The following is a 16,469-nucleotide window of genomic DNA, read 5'->3' as shown; positions in this document are numbered from 1 at the left end:
CACTTCAGTTGCAGTATTAGTGAATGCTTAATGAATGAACTATTTTTTCAGGAGAAAGAGACAATATAAATAATGATTCTGAAAATCTCCTATGAAAATGTCTTCAGTACATTTCTAAGAATTTACATCATTACAGTAAAAGCACTTTAATTGTAGAATGAACTTATAAGTAAATCCTCTTTGGATACCCTAGAAGCTTTCTCTATGGGGGTTAAGGAAGAGAATTAAGCCCTAATGCTTTAAGGCAGCCAATGTATATAAGTAATTGCCTTCTTTCATATGTGTCTAGAATGTAACTACCTAAGTTCAATTTTTTGGGAAATTGAGCAAAAAGTTACTGAAATATTTTTCTATGTTTTGTGGTTCAGATGAAAAACACTAGTGGAAAAAGGCAGCAAGGTGATCTGACTTCCCTATTACACTCTCAGGCCATCTATATTTTGGTATACTAAAGAAGTATTATAAAGAACATCTATTTTGTGATACTTTAATTGCTTTAAAAATAGCCACAGCTGGCTAGACTTCTAGTAATTCATTAAATATGGCTACTTTCAAACTCAAAAAAGAAAGACTCCACTTTAGTTTGTCAGAAAACACTAAACAAGGCCCAACAACAACAAAATTCTTGGCTCATGGGAGCAAACTGCAAACATCCTGTCCTTGCCACCCCTGCTAAATGCAAAATGCTTCCTAAAACTCTTCAATTTGCTTTCGCAAATAGTACAGAAGCAGAAATTTAAGACATTATAAATACAGACACTGGAAAAACAATCTTGTGACGTATTACTGCTGTGCAAGCCTCCCGAGGCCCCTTGACCCCTGCTGCCATCTTAGTAATTTCTGAATTATTAGATTCTGCAAATTTAGATTGCCTGCTCTTTCTCCTTCCCTGCTTTAATCTTCACCTCCTCTGGAGAAGTCACGTTAGTCTAACATCTCAGGTGCAAAACAAAAAGTACAGCCCCTGTAAGTGTCTGTCTCTGCCTCTCACAAACACACGTTAAACACTGATCTATGTGGTGGCTCATGCCTGTAATCCCAGCACTTTGGGAGGCTGAGGCAGGCGGATCACTTGAGGTCGGGAGTTAGAAACCAGCCTGGCCAACATGGTGAAACCCCATCTCTACTAAAAATACCAAAATTAGCCAGGTGAGGTGGTGTGTGCCTATAATTCCAGCTACTCAGAAGAGTAAGGCAGAAGAATCGCTTGAACCCGGGAGGCAGAGGTTGCAGAGCTGAGATCGCGCCACTGTACTCCAGCGTGGGCGACGGAGCTTCTCAAAAAAACAAAAAACAAACAAACAACAACAACAACCACCTCCCCCCCAACACACACACTTGATCTATGCATCTGTACAGTTCTTAGAATTTGCCTGCCTAGTTAACTCCCCATTTTCAATGGGAAAATCTATTTATAGTTTCACAAGCTTTAAGATCCTTTAGATAACCTGGTCCCTGCTTACTTCTACTAGCTTGTGTTGTGCCACTATTCCCTTCCCTTTCTTTTATTTCCACTATGATGCCTTTTTATTCTTGAGTTCTTTTCACATGCTGTTTCTTTTGCCTGAAATAGTCTTCTGCTTATCCTTTCAACTTTTGGAACTCATTTAGTTTATAATTATATATTTAAAGTTTGCCCACCTACATGCAAATTATAAGCTTTTAAGGATGGGTACCATATCTGTTTTGTTTACCACTGCAAAGTTAGCACCTGGAACACAGCATAGTTGTCAAAACATATTTGCAGATTGAATGAACGGTGGCTTTTTGGTGTCAAAATTCAGTCTTTAAATAAGCCCCATAGCTTTTAGTAAATAAAATTCGAATTGCTAATTGGACAGGTTTGTGGTGATGTTGAAAGGCTAAGGGCCACAACAACTGATCTCCTATTATAAAAATTCTATTAATGATAAAATTCAGAATGTTGGGTGGGAAAAATGGTTTTATGGTCTCTCTTCTTTCTTCCTTTTTCTGCAGAGAAATATCCACACAAGTAGACAGCTGAATTGCTGAAAACAACTCCATTTCTTAATTTTAGATGGTTATAAGGGGAATTTAAACCATAAAGAAATGGAGAGCCTTGGCAAAAGAAGTGGTTAGAAAAAGAGAAAGCTAGGGCTGAAATCAATGTAGTGGCATTAAGATCAAACGAAAACTACATAGGATAAATCGTTAAGGTTTGCAGCCAACTGACTTCCCAATATCTCACTGTCTTTATCTTTTTGGCTTCTTTCAGTTAATCTACTGAAGATCATACTCTTTTGCAAGGGGGAGAAAAACTGCAAGGTGTAGGTGCACTAGGTTCCTATTTTGTCAAAGACAGAATCAGTTACAAAGCAATTTATCTGAAAGCCTTCCTTCTCCATAAAATAGAATTATAGCTATCTAGTTAGTTAAGAGGCTCTGCTCTTTATATATCAATGACTCTTTTCTTAAGCTAGATACAGATTTGGTGAGATATGTGGAGTAGATAAACTTTCTTTCACTCTTTTGTTCTCCATACTATCAGTTACTATCCTGAAATGTTAAAGATGGATCAAGTAGAGTACTAGATAGGGAAAATTCATTGATTCCATCCCCACCCATTATAAAAAAATAGAAAAGAAAACAAATATATATTGTAAAATTATAGAAAATATACAACATTAAAAAGACAAATATAAAGTCCCTCTATTCCCAAAACTCAGATAATCACTACTACATAATTGTTTTTATTTATGAATTTTAAAATTGTTTTTACAGCATGCAAAGGATTACTACCTGTATGTGTGTACACATATATATTTTTAAATCGTAGGGTGTAGCAATATAAATGCATTATGAATTATTTGGAAATATAGTGTTTAATGACAATACAGTATTTTATTAAAAGCATATACAGTATATATTAAAAATATATATGTGTACACACACACAGGTAGTAATCCTTTATACACTATAGTAACAATTTTAAAATTCATAAATAAAAGCAATTATGTAGAAGTTAGAAGTATTATCTGAGTTTGGTAATAGAGGGACTTTATGTTTGTCTTTTTAACGTTTTGTATTTTCCATAATTTTACCCTCTCCTCTCTCTCTCTCTCTCTCTCTCTATATATATATATATATATATATATGTAACATAATTGTTTACTTCTAGATATTTAGGTTGTTTCTAATTTATTATAAATAATGCTACAATAAACTTATTTAATTATGAAATATTTTAATTATTTTCTTATGACTGAATTTTAGATTCTAAAGTAAATACTTTTAGCTGCACATTCACTCAAAGACACTTAGAAAAAAAACGGTAGGCAGTAAGCAGTTTAAACTCACCATTAATTAATTGCTTGGTTTGTAGATTCTGTTCATCTCTCACATGTTCTTTTTATTGGGTTACAAATATTTTTCTCATATAAATATTCTCAACTACATATATTCTATATATATATATTTCTCTCTCTCTCTATATATAACATATATATATATATATATATATGTTATATATATATACACACACACACATACATATATATGTTCTCTCTATATATTTTGTTTGTGTTTTGACACAGAGTCTCACTCTGTTGCCCAGGATGGAGTGCAATGGTGCGGTCTTGGCTCGCTGCAAACTCTGCCTCCTGAGTGATTCTCCTGCCTCAGCCTCCCAAGCTGGGATTACAGGTGCCTGCCAGCACACCCTGCTAATTTTTGTATTTTTAGTAGAGACGGGGTTTCACCATGTTGGCCAGGTTGGTCTCAAACTCCTGACCTCATGATCTGTCTGCCTCAGCCTCCCAAAGTGCTGGGATTACAGACATGAGCCACCACGCCCCACCTTTTCTCTTATATTTTAAAAAGCTCCTTAGATATGGTCTTAGAGCTTTTGTGATATTTATGAAAACTATCTACCTCCCAGTGATTTTCTTTTGTTTTTCTTTTTCAAACTTGAAAAATGGTTTTAAATATTTAAAAACATATACTTAAATTTATTGATATTTTCATTTGAAATTTCTTCCTTTTTTTTGTTTAGTTTTCTTTCAGTTAAATATTCATCTACATTTCCTATTAATGTTTTATAGGAATTTTTTACAAAAATTTATTACATAAAGTTTGTAATATGAGAGGAAGATAGAACACTTTTTCACCAAAGTACACCTTTTTTTAAATCACAGAAATGTTTTAGTATGAGAACATTTGAGCACACACAAAATAGAATGTTACAATTCCTGTATGCCTATCACCCAGCTTCCATAATTGTCAAACTATCAAACTCATAGGCACTCTGGTTTCATCTATACTCTTGCCTACTTTCCTCTGCCAAGATTTATCTGCTTCTCTCTTATGATGAACAGTGTAAGTCTTAAAAGATCAGCTAGGTTTTTACACATATACTGACATACTGAAGTAACCGCATAGATTTAGATACTCTAGGAGGCTCCCTCATGTGTCTTTCTAATCAGTACTTATTCATCTAAAAGGTAGTTATTCTGATACTATCCTCATAGATAATTATGTTTATTATTCACTACCACACGGTGAAATAATAAAATATAAGCCTGTATGTTTGGCTTTTTTGCTCATCTCCATGTCTATGAGACTCATTCACTATTGCTTATATAGTTCATTATTTTTCATTGTTGTTTTTATTCCAATTTATCACAATTATATATACAATTTCAACTTCATGAACTTTGCATTGTTTTTAGTGTTTTGACTACAACTTCTACGAATATTCTTGTCCATATCCACATAAGCACTCATATCTGTTCAGTATGTAGCCATGATTATTTGGCATAGGATGTGTATTAGTCCATTATCATACTGCTATGAAGAAATAACTGAGACTGGGTAATTTATAATGAAAAAGAGGCTTAATGGACTCACAGTTCCATATGGCTGGAAAGGTTTCACAATCATGGCAGAAGGCGAAGAAGGAGCAAAGGTACATCATCCATGGCAGCAGGCAAGAGGGCATTTGCAGAAGAACTGCTCTTTATAAAACCATCAGATTGGTCAGGCATAGTGGCTCACACCTATAATCCCAGAACTTTGGGAGGCTGAGGCTGGTGGATCACCTGAGGTCAGGAGTTGGAGGCCAGCCTGGCCAACATGGTGAAACCCCATCTCTACTAAAAACACAAAATTAGCTGGTTGTGGTGGCATACATCTGTAGTCCCAGCTACTTGGGAGGTTGAGATAGGAGAATTGCTTGAATCCAGGAGGCGGAGGCTGCAGTGAGCCAAGATTGCGCCACTGCACTCCAGCCTGGGCAAGACAGAGCAAGACTCTGTCTCAATTAAAACAACAACAACAACAACAACAACAACAACAAAACCCATCAGATCTTGTAAGACTATCATGATAAAAGCATGGGAAAACCAACTCTCATGATTCAGTTACCTCCTACCAGGTCCCTCTCATGACACATGGGGATTATGGGAGCTACAACTCAAGACGAGATTTGGGTAGGAACACAGCCAAACCATATCAAGATATATGTATGTCCAGCTTTAAAAGATACTGCTACATTCCTATCAGTATCTATCAAAGTTCTAAATGCTTTATATTCTTATAAATACTTGATATTTTTAGTCTTTTTAATTTTAGCCATTCTGGGGTGTGTAGTGTTATCTTGCAGTTTAAATTAAAATTCCCCTGAAAAATAATGAAGTTGAACATATTTGCATATATGCTATTTTATGAAGTGCCTACTTAAGTCTTTAGCCCTTTTCTGGAAATTGAGTATCTATTTTTTCATTAGTATCTATTTTTTCATTATTAACTATTAGCTGTTTTTTCCTTATTAATACTTTTCTTATTAATTGGTAAGCGTTTTTATATTCTGGATATGAGTTCTCTTTTTGGTTATATGTACTACAAATACTTTCTCCCACTTTTCCCTTTCTTAATGGTATCTTTTGGTGACTAAAAATATCTTAATTTTAGTGAAATCCAATTCAGCTTGGATTTTTCACTATGATTAGCGTTTTTTGTGCTCTGTTTAAGAAATATTTTCCAATCCAAAGGCAAGAAGATTTTTCTCCTATAAACTCTATCATTTCACATTTCACATTTAGGTCTATAAGGCAGCTCCAACTAATTTGCATATATGCTGTGATACTGAAGTTAAGTTTTATTTTTAAAATATGGATCTGACTGATCTAGCACCATTTGTGAAGACAATTTTCCCCCCACTGAACTGCAATGGTGCCTTTGTTATAGGTCAAGTGATTATAACAAATCAGTTTGTTTCTAAACTCAATTTTTTGCCATTGATCATGTTGATTATTCTCATGTTGATAACACATTGTCTAAATTATTTCAGCTTTTTATCATGTCTTGATATCTGGTAGTATGGTTCCTATCCTTGTTCTTCAAAGAACTCCCACAGTCTAAAGAATAAAATACAAACTTCTCTTTAAATAAGACTCTTTTTTTTTTTTTTTTTTTTTTTTTTTTTGCATTTCAGGGTCCAAGGTTTTACAGATAACTAGGGTGTTTCATACCTGTAATAGGAGGTATTCAATAAACATATATTGACATGAATTAGGTTGGAATATGACTTCTTAGGAGTTCTTGCAGCAATAAAAACCAAAATAAAACAGTAACACTACCTCTTCATATTCTTACTATAAAATTGCAAGATGTAGATATTTATCAAAGAGAGTTAGTGTCACTTTTTACAAAAGTCTCATGAAATGGGGAAAGGTAAGCAAGATGTTGATGAAAATACTTGTGTTTCTTGACACTCCCTTAAAAAGATGATCATCTTCCTATTATCAAACCATATAAGCATCAGAAGAGAAGAAGAGAGAAAAGAAAGGGAATTCATTTAAATGACATTTTTGCCTCCTGCCTTCTTCCCGCCATGGAATTTTCAGACTAGCTATGAGTGGTTCTCAGAGCCTACTGCTGTAACATCCTGTATACAGTTAATTTTACAGATGTTTAACTTTTCAAAGGCTACTATAGAGCAAGAAGAGAGGAAAGTAGTCTGTAAAGTTATCTAATCTATGGATTTGCCAGTGCTGCTTAAATTGCTTTGGCAGGAAATATATTTTGTGGTTGGAAAAGAATTTTTTTGTGTGTAGCAAAGGCAATCATTTTCAAGTATGCCTGCCAAGTTCTACAACACAGAAATGACTGGTTAACACTCTGAATTATGATATAGTGCTATCTGATGAGAAGGCAAAAAAAAAAGGGGGCCTTAAAGATGTTTTGCTAGGTCTAAGTATTCTCTATACTTGGATTTTCCTAAGCACACATTTAATTCTAGTCTTGAAAATACCTTTAATTTGGCTTTTCTTTGAGCCTCCCGGGCAATCTTCCTTAAACTCTCAGTCTCTTTCCGTAACTGTTTATTTTCTTCCTGAAGTTTTAGCCTTTGTTCACTGACAAGTCCACAGTTCTCTCTCTCAGACTCCAATACATTTTGCAGTTTCTGAATCATTTCTTGGTAACATGATATTTTTTCTGAGGAGCTGATTAAAAAAGAAAACAAAAAGAACTCTTAAACTTAATGATCTATAGTAGAAGACAAAAGTCTGTCTACATTTTATCACATGGACTTTTGTTTGCTTTATTTTGAGCCATTTCTTTTCACTTTAGACTGAAACTATGTAGTTTCAAAAAGTTATGTTAAACCAGGCAAATATATTCAACTAAAATATATTCAAATCTTAACTAAGAACAGATAAATTGAACTGTTATTTACTTAGAAAATCAATGTGAGACTTCTTTCAAATTTGTACTAACATTAAGAATCACTGTATATAGAGAACTTCAAGGGAATGAACTGAGGCAACAATAAAAAGCATGAAGTAGATAATAATCAAAACTCCTTTACTTAATGAATAAACTCTATAGAATAACACAGTAGCTTATTATATTACCAAATTACAAAAGCTACTTTTATATTTTCCTATTGTCTTAGAAATAGTTTTTATAAACTTCTAGTTCTATAAACTTCTTGTTGTACAAGAAGTTAAACAGATTATATTTCCTGAGCTTTCTCAACAACGCATCAGCACAATGGGTGAGACAACTTCTATACATTAATGTTGCTTCAATCAATAAATCGCTAATTTTTATTCCTATCTTTTAAAACGTCCATCTTTTCAATAACAGATAAACACTGTGAACATTCCCTGGTTAATAGCTTTCACAGGGAATTGTATAGAAATGCTATTAATGTTGTGAAAGCTTAAGAAAACTACTAGTTAAAAGTATTTTGTAAGCAGAAAAAATCTTAAAGAAGCAACTTTCACATGGTGGCGGTTTCATCAACATGAACCACTCTTTTATGGTCCTATTTTGGCATTCTGACCTGCCCATATCTGCCAGTGCTTTGGGTGAACATGTTAGTGATTTTCTTTGATCTCTACTTCTGCTGTTCTAGATCTTTGCTTTCCCAGCTCCTCCCATATTCTTATAAATTCTGTTTCCTATATTAAACCCTTTATTCCCACAATACTCATAGTCTTTTTCCTTTCTAAACCTTGGCTGATAAAGTTCCTAATAAAAAGAATGCATGGGAGCCTTTAATCATTTCTCATTTCCTTAATGAAGAAAAAAAAAAAAAAAAACTCCCATTGGAAAGAAGCCCTGTAAATCTAAAGAAGATGGGCTAATCCTTATTCTTCACTTGACCTTCAAAATTTATCCTGGAGAGAAGCTTTTTGAAAGTAAGGAACATGGCAGGTCTTATACCCAGTCCTCACAACTTATTCTGTTTACACCCTTTAGGAAATATATGAGAGAAAAACTTTTCACCCTGGAGAAAAACTTCATGAATATAAGGAACATAAAGAGGTTTCATTGATTTAACCTTTTACTGTACACACACAAAATGCTCATAATGCAGAGAGACCATGTGAATTAAAACAAATGCAGGAATGCTTTTATTCAATACGCCTCCCTTAAGAGACATATGGGTATACACATTAGAGGGAAACCCTGTGAATGTATGGTGTTGGGAAAAGCCTTCATGTGTGATACTTCTCTTACTACATACAAGATTTATGCTGGAATAAACCAGCTTCTCCTGCATGTTTAATCTGGAAGTAACCATATGAGCAGATTATCTGAATAATTATTGGAAGTTATAAATATATTTATTAAACAAATTTGCAGGATCTCTTTTTGAAAAAAAACTGTATTAAGTAACTTAGGCATTAATATTTATTTTAAAATATCTTTTGAACACATACAGAGATTGAGATTTCAGGCAATTCAAATAAGAAAATTTTGCTATATTAGGTAATATTGTCAGGGTGGGAAGGTAGAAAAATATTCAGAACGGATATGTCAAGTTCTAACTTTATCACTTTTACAGATAATCAAATATACACGATGGATCATTATAGAATATTCACTATCACAAGAAATATATTAAGTATAGGTAGTGTAAAAGAATATAAGCGGGTTCTGGATCCAAGATGGCCGTTTAGGAACAGCTCAGGATTGCAGCTCCCAGTGAAAGCGCAGAGGGTGAGTGGGCGCTGCGTTTTTATTGCCCACAGACTAGGAAATTCCCGGGCGGAGGTGCTCCACGGTCGCCAGCACGGCTGTTTCGGCCAGCGCAGCTGTGCCCTGCACGGCTGCTTTGTCGGCGCCCTGGAGCCGCGGTTCCCGTACAAAATACACCAGTCCGGGGACCCTTTTGGCTGGCGATTGGAGCCACGGGAAGTCGCCCGTACGCCGGTTCAAAAAGGGGACTGAGCAGAGAACCAGGACAGTAGATTCCAGGGCAAAAAAAAAAAAAAAAGCGCCACAAACCTCAGTGCCGCTGTTTAAGCCAGCGCAGTGAGTGGCCGCAGGGGAAAACAAACAGACCTCGGCGCCTCTTCAACAGGCGACTGGAACACCAACTTAAAAAAGGCTCTGAGGCAGGGAGCCAGGCGATCAGGCTCGGCTGGCCCCACCCCCGCAAAAGAACAGCAACCAGAAACTCTGGATTGAGAGTTTCACAGCAAGTGCAGCTGAACCCAGGATGTTCCAGCTCTGTGGGGGAGGGGCGTCCGCCATTACCAAGGCAGCCCACCGTTGCCAAGGCAACCCGCCATTGTTGAGGCAGCCCGTCGTTGCCAAGGCAACCCGCCACAGCAGAGACTCCGCCCCAACAGAGGCGGGCCACCATCACCAAAGCAGTTGTAACTACACCCATATAAACAGGACTGCAGGGAAGTTCACTCAGCAGCGGGGCGGAGCCCACAGCAGCTTAGCAAAGCTGCTATAGGCTGACAGTGACTAGGCTGCCTCCTTGCTGGGCTGCGCAGGTCTGAAGGAAAGAAAAAAAAAAAGAAGGCAGCAGCATAATGGAAACTTATAAACAAAGCCCTAAATCACTGGGACAGAGCACCTGGGAACAAAAAGCAGTTTATTAGTTCTGCTGCAGCAGACCTAAAAGTACCTGCCCAGCAGCTCTGAATGAACAACAACAGAGCTCGCAGCTCACCATTTGAGCTCCTATAAAGAAGAGACCGTCTCCTCAAGTAGCTCCCTGACCCCTATATATCCAAAAAGACACCTCATAAAAGAGAGATCAGATTGACACTAGGTGGGCATCCGTCTGGGACAAAGATAGCAGAAGAAGAAAACTGGTAACAACCCTTGCTGTTCAGCAGCTGCTGCAGGTGAACCCCAGGCAAGCAGGGCCTGGAGTGAACCTCAGCAGACCTACAGCAGAGGGGCCAGACTGTAAGAAGGAAAACCAAGAAACAGAAATAACCTCATCATTAACAAACAGAACGTCAATCTGAAAGATTTGAGACCCAATCTGAAAGCCAGCAACTACAAAGTCGACAGGTGGATAAATCCTTAAAGATGGGAAGAAACCAGCGAAAAAAGGATGAAAACACCCGAAACCAGAACACCTCTCCTACTAAAAGGGATCACAACTCCTCACCAGCAAGGGAACAAGGTTGGATGGAGAACGAGTGCGATGAAATGACAGAATCAGACTTCAGAAGGTGGGTAGTAAGAAACTTCTGTGAACTTAAAGAACATGTTCTAACCAAATGCAAAGAAACTAAGAACCTTGAAAAAAGATTTGAGGAAATGCTAACGAGAATGGACAAAATAGAAAGGAATATAAGTGAATTGATGGAGCTGAAAAACGCAACACGAGAACTTCGTGAAGCATGCACAAGTATCAACAGCCGAATTGAGTCTATAAACGTAATTCACCACATAAACAGAAGCAAAGACAAAAACCACATGATTATCTCAATTGATGCAGAGAAGGCCTTTGACCACTCCCAGCAAATGCAAAAGAATGGAAATCCTAACAAACAGTCTCTCAGACCACAGTGCAATCAAGTTAGAACTCAGAATTCAAAAACCAACCCAGAACCGCAAAGTTTCATGGAAACTGAACAACTTGCTCTTGAATGTTGACTGGATAAACAATGAAATGAAGACAGAAATAAGGATGTTCTTCGAAACCAACGAGAATGAAGACACAACATACCAGAATCTCTGGGACACATTTAAAGCAGTCTCTAGAGGAAAATATATAGCAATAAGTGCCCACATGAGAAGCAAGGAGAGATCAAAAATTGACACCCTATCGTCAAAACTGAAAGAGCTGGAGGAGCAAGATCAAAAAAACTCAAAGCCAAGCAGAAGACAAGAAATAGCTAAGATCAGAGCAGAACTGAAGGAGATAGAGACACAAAAAACCCTTCAAAAAATCAATAAATCCAGGAGCTGGTTTTTTGAAAAGATCAACAAAGTAGACAGACCACTAGCCAGATTAATAAAAAAGAAAAGAGAGAATAACCAAATTGATGCAATAAAAAAAGATAAAGGGAATATCATCACAGATTCCACAGAAATTCAAACCATCATCAGAGATTATTACAAACAACGTTATGCACATAAAGTAGTAAACCTGGAAGAAATGGATAAATTCCTGGACACTTGCCTCCTCCCAAGCCTAAACCAGGAAGAAGTCGCAACCCTGAATAGACCAATAACAAGGTCTCAAGTTGAGGCAGCAATTAAGAGCCTACCACCGTAAAAAAATCCCAGGTCCAGATGGGTTCACAGCCGAATTCTACCAGACATACAAAGAGGAGCTGGTACCATTCCTTCTGAAACTACTCCAAATAATCCAAAAAGAGGGACTCCTTCCCAAATCATTTTATGAGACTAACATCATCCTGATACCAAAACCTGGCAGAGACTCAACAAGAAAAGAAAACTTCAGGCCAATATCCATGATGAACATAGATGCAAAAATCTTCAGTAAAATACTGGCAAGCCGATTGCAACAGCACATCAAAAAGCTTATCCACCATGATCAAGTAGGCTTCATCCCGGGGATGCAAGGCTGGTTCAACATACGCAAGTCTATAAACGTAATTCACCACATAAACAGAAGCAAAGACAAAAAGCACATGATTATCTCAATTGATGCAGAGAAGGCCTTTGACAAAATTCAACAGCCCTTTATGCTAAAAACACTCAATAAGCTAGGGATCGATGGAACGTATCTCCAAATAATAAAAGCTATTTATGACAAACCAACAGCCAATATCATACTGAATGGGCAAAAACTGGAAGCATTCCCCTTGTAATGTGGCACCAGACAAGGATGCCCGCTCTCACCACTGCTATTCAATATAGTATTAGAAGTTCTAGTCAGAGCAATCAGGCAAGAAAAAGAAATAAAGGGCATTCAAATAGGAAAGGAGGAAGTCAAATTGTCTCTATTTGCAGACGACATGATTGTATATCTAGAAGACCCCATCGTCTCAGCCCCAAACCTCCTGAAACTGATAAGCAAGTTCAGCAAAGTCTCAGGATACAAAATCAATGTGCAAAAATCACATGCATTCCTATACACCAATAACAGACTTAAAGAGAGCCAAATCAAGAACAAACTTCTGTTCACAATTGCCACAAAGAGAATAAAATACCTAGGAATACAACTAACAAGGAATGTAAAGGACCTCTTCAAGGAGAACTACAAGCCACTGCTCAACGAAATAAGAGAGGACACAAACAGATGGAGAAACATTCCATGTTCATGGTTAGGAAGAATCAATATCATGAAAATGGCCACACTGCCCAAAGTAATTTACAGATTCAATGCTATCCCCATCAAGCTACCAATGACCTTCTTCGCAGAACTGGAAAAAACCACCTTAAACTTCATATGGAACCAAAAGAGAGCCCGCATAGCCAAGTCAATTCTAAGCAAAAAGAACAAAGCGGGGGGCATCACGCTACCAGACTTCAAACTATACTACAAGGCTACAGTAATCAAAACAGCATGGTACTGGTACCAAAACAGAGATATAGACCAATGGAACAGAACAGACGTCTCGGAGGCAACACAACCTTTCTACAACCATCTGATCTTTGACAAACCAGACAAAAACAAGCAATGGGGAAAGGATTCCCTGTTCAATAAATGGTGTTGGGAAAGCTGGCTAGTCATGTGCAGAAAGCAGAAACTGGACCCCTTCCTGACACCTTACACTAAAATTAACTCCAGATGGATTAAAGACTTAAACATAAGACCTAACACCATAAAAACCCTAGAAGAAAATCTAGGCAAAACCATTCAGGACGTAGGTGTAGGCAAGGACTTCATGACCAAAACACCAAAAGCATTGATAACAAAAGCCAAAATAGACAAATGGGACCTAATCAAACTCCACAGCTTCTGCACAGCAAAAGAAACAATCATTAGAGTGAATCGGCAACCAACAGATTGGGAAAAAATTTTTGCAGTTTACTCATCTGACAAAGGGCTGATATCCAAAATTTACAAAGAACTAAAACAGATTTACAAGAAAAAAACTAACAAGCCCATTCAAAAGTGGGCAAAGGATATGAACAGACCCTTTACAAAAGAAGACATACGTGAGGCCAACAAACATATGAAAAAATGCTCATCATCACTGGTCATCAGAGAAATGCAAATCAAAACTACATTGAGATACCATCTCACGCCAGTTAGAATGGCGATCATTAAAAAATCTGGAGACAACAGATGCTGGAGAGGATGTGGAGAAATAGGAACACTTTTACACTGTTGGTGGGAGTGTAAATTAGTTCAACCATTGTGGAAGACAGTGTGGCGATTCCTCAAGGACATAGAAATAGAAATTCCATTTGACCCAGCAATCCCATTACTGGGTATATATCCAAAGGATTACAAATCGTTCTACTATAAGGACACGTGCACACGAATGTTCATTGCAGCACTGTTTACAATAGCAAAGACCTGGAACCAACCCAAATGCCCATCGACGACAGACTGGATAGGGAAAATGTGGCACATATACACCATGGAATATTATGCAGCCATCAAAAACGATGAGTTTGTGTCCTTTTTAGGGACATGGATGAACCTGGAAACCATCATTCTCAGCAAACTGACAGAAAAGCAGAAGATCAAACACCGCATGTTCTCACTCATAGGTGGGTGTTGAACAATGAGAACACATGGACACAGGGAGGGAAGCACTACACACTGGGGTCAGTTGGGGGGAAACAGGGGAGGGACAGTGGGGGGTGGGGAGCTGGGGAGAGATAGCAAGGGGAGAAATGCCAGATGTAGGTGATGGGGAGGAAGGCAGCAAATCACACTGCCACGTGTGTTCCTATGCAACGATTTTGCATGTTCTTCACATGTACCCAAAAACCTAAAATGCAATAAAATAAATAAATGGGGAAAAAAAAAAGAATATAAGCAAGCTACTATAATAGCTGCACAATTAGTACAAAGAAAACAATCTTATAAACATCCTATTTAACTGCCAGAAAGAATACATTGAAAAGACAATGGTATACCACTGTTAAATCTTTTCTTCCTGCAGAAATTAGTTTTCAGAAATACTCTTGAATAAACTTACATTTGGTCCTAAAAATTTTCTTCAACATAAGATATATTGTAAGTCCTACCAAAAAAAAAAAAAAGGTAGAGAATCTGTCCAATATTGTGTGAATTCTGAAGATGTTACCACAGAAAATTCAAAAGAAAAACGTACTCAATTTCAAGTTGTTTTATTCTATTTTCTGCTCTCGTAAGTCTTAGCTGAAGATCATCTTTTGAACGCTCTGCAACCAGGAATCTTTGGTGCATTTCTTCAAGTTTTCTATAATCACTTTCGTTTCCTCTGCCTTCACGGTAAATCTGCAGAAGAGGTTTATTATGTATATAACATTACAGAAAAACCTGTCTTAAAATTAAACAGTTTAGAGACAGAAATCAATGGAATAAAAAGCCATGATCATGTGTTCATTTGCTCCTACTGTAACATATAAAAAATATCAATAATTAAATCTGCTTCTTTCACATTTACAAATAAAATGTTAAAAATGGATATATAAAATAATAATTGTTTTGAGACCAGCCTGAGCAACATAGCAAGACCCCATTATCTAAAGAAAGTATTATTAAAAAATTAGCTGGGCATGGTGGCTCACACCTGTAGTCCAGCTATTAGTGAGGCTCAGGTAGGAGGATCCTTGAGCCCACAAGATCAAGGCTGTAGTGAGCTATGATCATGTCCACTGCACTCCAGTCTGGGCAACAGAGCAAGACACTGTCTCTTAAAAAATAGAGTTTTTTTTTTGGAAATATTCATGCTCATGGTAAGCTATGCAAATAATACAAAAATGTAAAGCAAAGTTAAAAAAAAATACTCTAAATGTCAACTTGGAGATAACCACTGGTGATTCGTTGATGAATACCATTCAATACAATCCTCTATTCCAATATTCAAAAATTAAGATATATGCTGTGGTATAATAAATAGAACTCTCTGAAAGTGACTCCTGAATCTCACGGGGTTACCAGGACAATGATCTAGGTTGGATGGGGCATCCCCCTTCCTCAGCAGGAGCGGTTGTACCTAAGCTCAGCTTTCCATTCGATGGGGTTCCCTCTCACAGCACAGGGTCTGTAACATCCTAAGAGATTCAAGGTCTCCAGGTGCTAAGCAGCTCACACTTTGAGGCAAGTCCGAGACACCACTAGCCACAAATTCAGACTGCCTGGTCAAGTAACCTGTGTCTTCCCCATTGACAGTACTGCTTTGTCACTTTTTCTCTATAAAAACATGGAGTATCAGCATGTCAACATTCCACTACTAGAATACAGATTTACACTGCAGACCCAGCAGTACTTTGACCTTAGCACACTGGTTGTAGAACAGTGGGAGAAGAAAGTGTTGTGCTTTCCCTTTCCCTGTTGTCTTTTGCCTTGTAAGTTTTACATTTCCCTAATAAGCCTTTTCCTTAACCTTTGCCATGTGATGTTAAAACATACATCCCAAACCCTGATGCATAACAGGTGGCAATCTAAATGGGAACTATATGATATGCAGAGGAAAACTCAGAAGGGATCTACCTTGCAGGAGAGTGGAAACCATAAGTCCTACTTTGAACACATGTATTTTTTTTCACAAATGGAATTGTATATTATGTTTTGCTTTTTGTATTACTCTTTTACTGATGTCATAACTTTT

General features: G+C 37.2%; 1 protein-coding gene across 2 annotated transcripts in view; it reads right to left on the bottom strand.

The window, feature by feature from the left end:
- The window catches only part of SCLT1 (sodium channel and clathrin linker 1), a 231,804-nt gene that overhangs the window by 52,564 nt on the left and 162,771 nt on the right, over nucleotides 1-16,469 (bottom strand). For both annotated transcript variants that reach the window (XM_032292285.1, XM_032292284.1), the window contains exons 16-17: nucleotides 14,988-15,133; nucleotides 7,271-7,463 (exon numbers count right to left, since the gene is read on the bottom strand). In XM_032292285.1, coding sequence (XP_032148176.1) covers nucleotides 7,271-7,463; nucleotides 14,988-15,133 — 339 coding nt within the window. The remainder of the gene's footprint in view (nucleotides 1-7,270; nucleotides 7,464-14,987; nucleotides 15,134-16,469) is intronic.

This window comes from Sapajus apella, unplaced genomic scaffold, assembly GCF_009761245.1.
Source record: "Sapajus apella isolate SASKATOON/1434 unplaced genomic scaffold, GSC_monkey_1.0 scaffold27, whole genome shotgun sequence".
NCBI lineage: Eukaryota > Metazoa > Chordata > Mammalia > Primates > Cebidae > Sapajus > Sapajus apella.
This window is presented reverse-complemented; position numbering and strand designations above follow the sequence as displayed.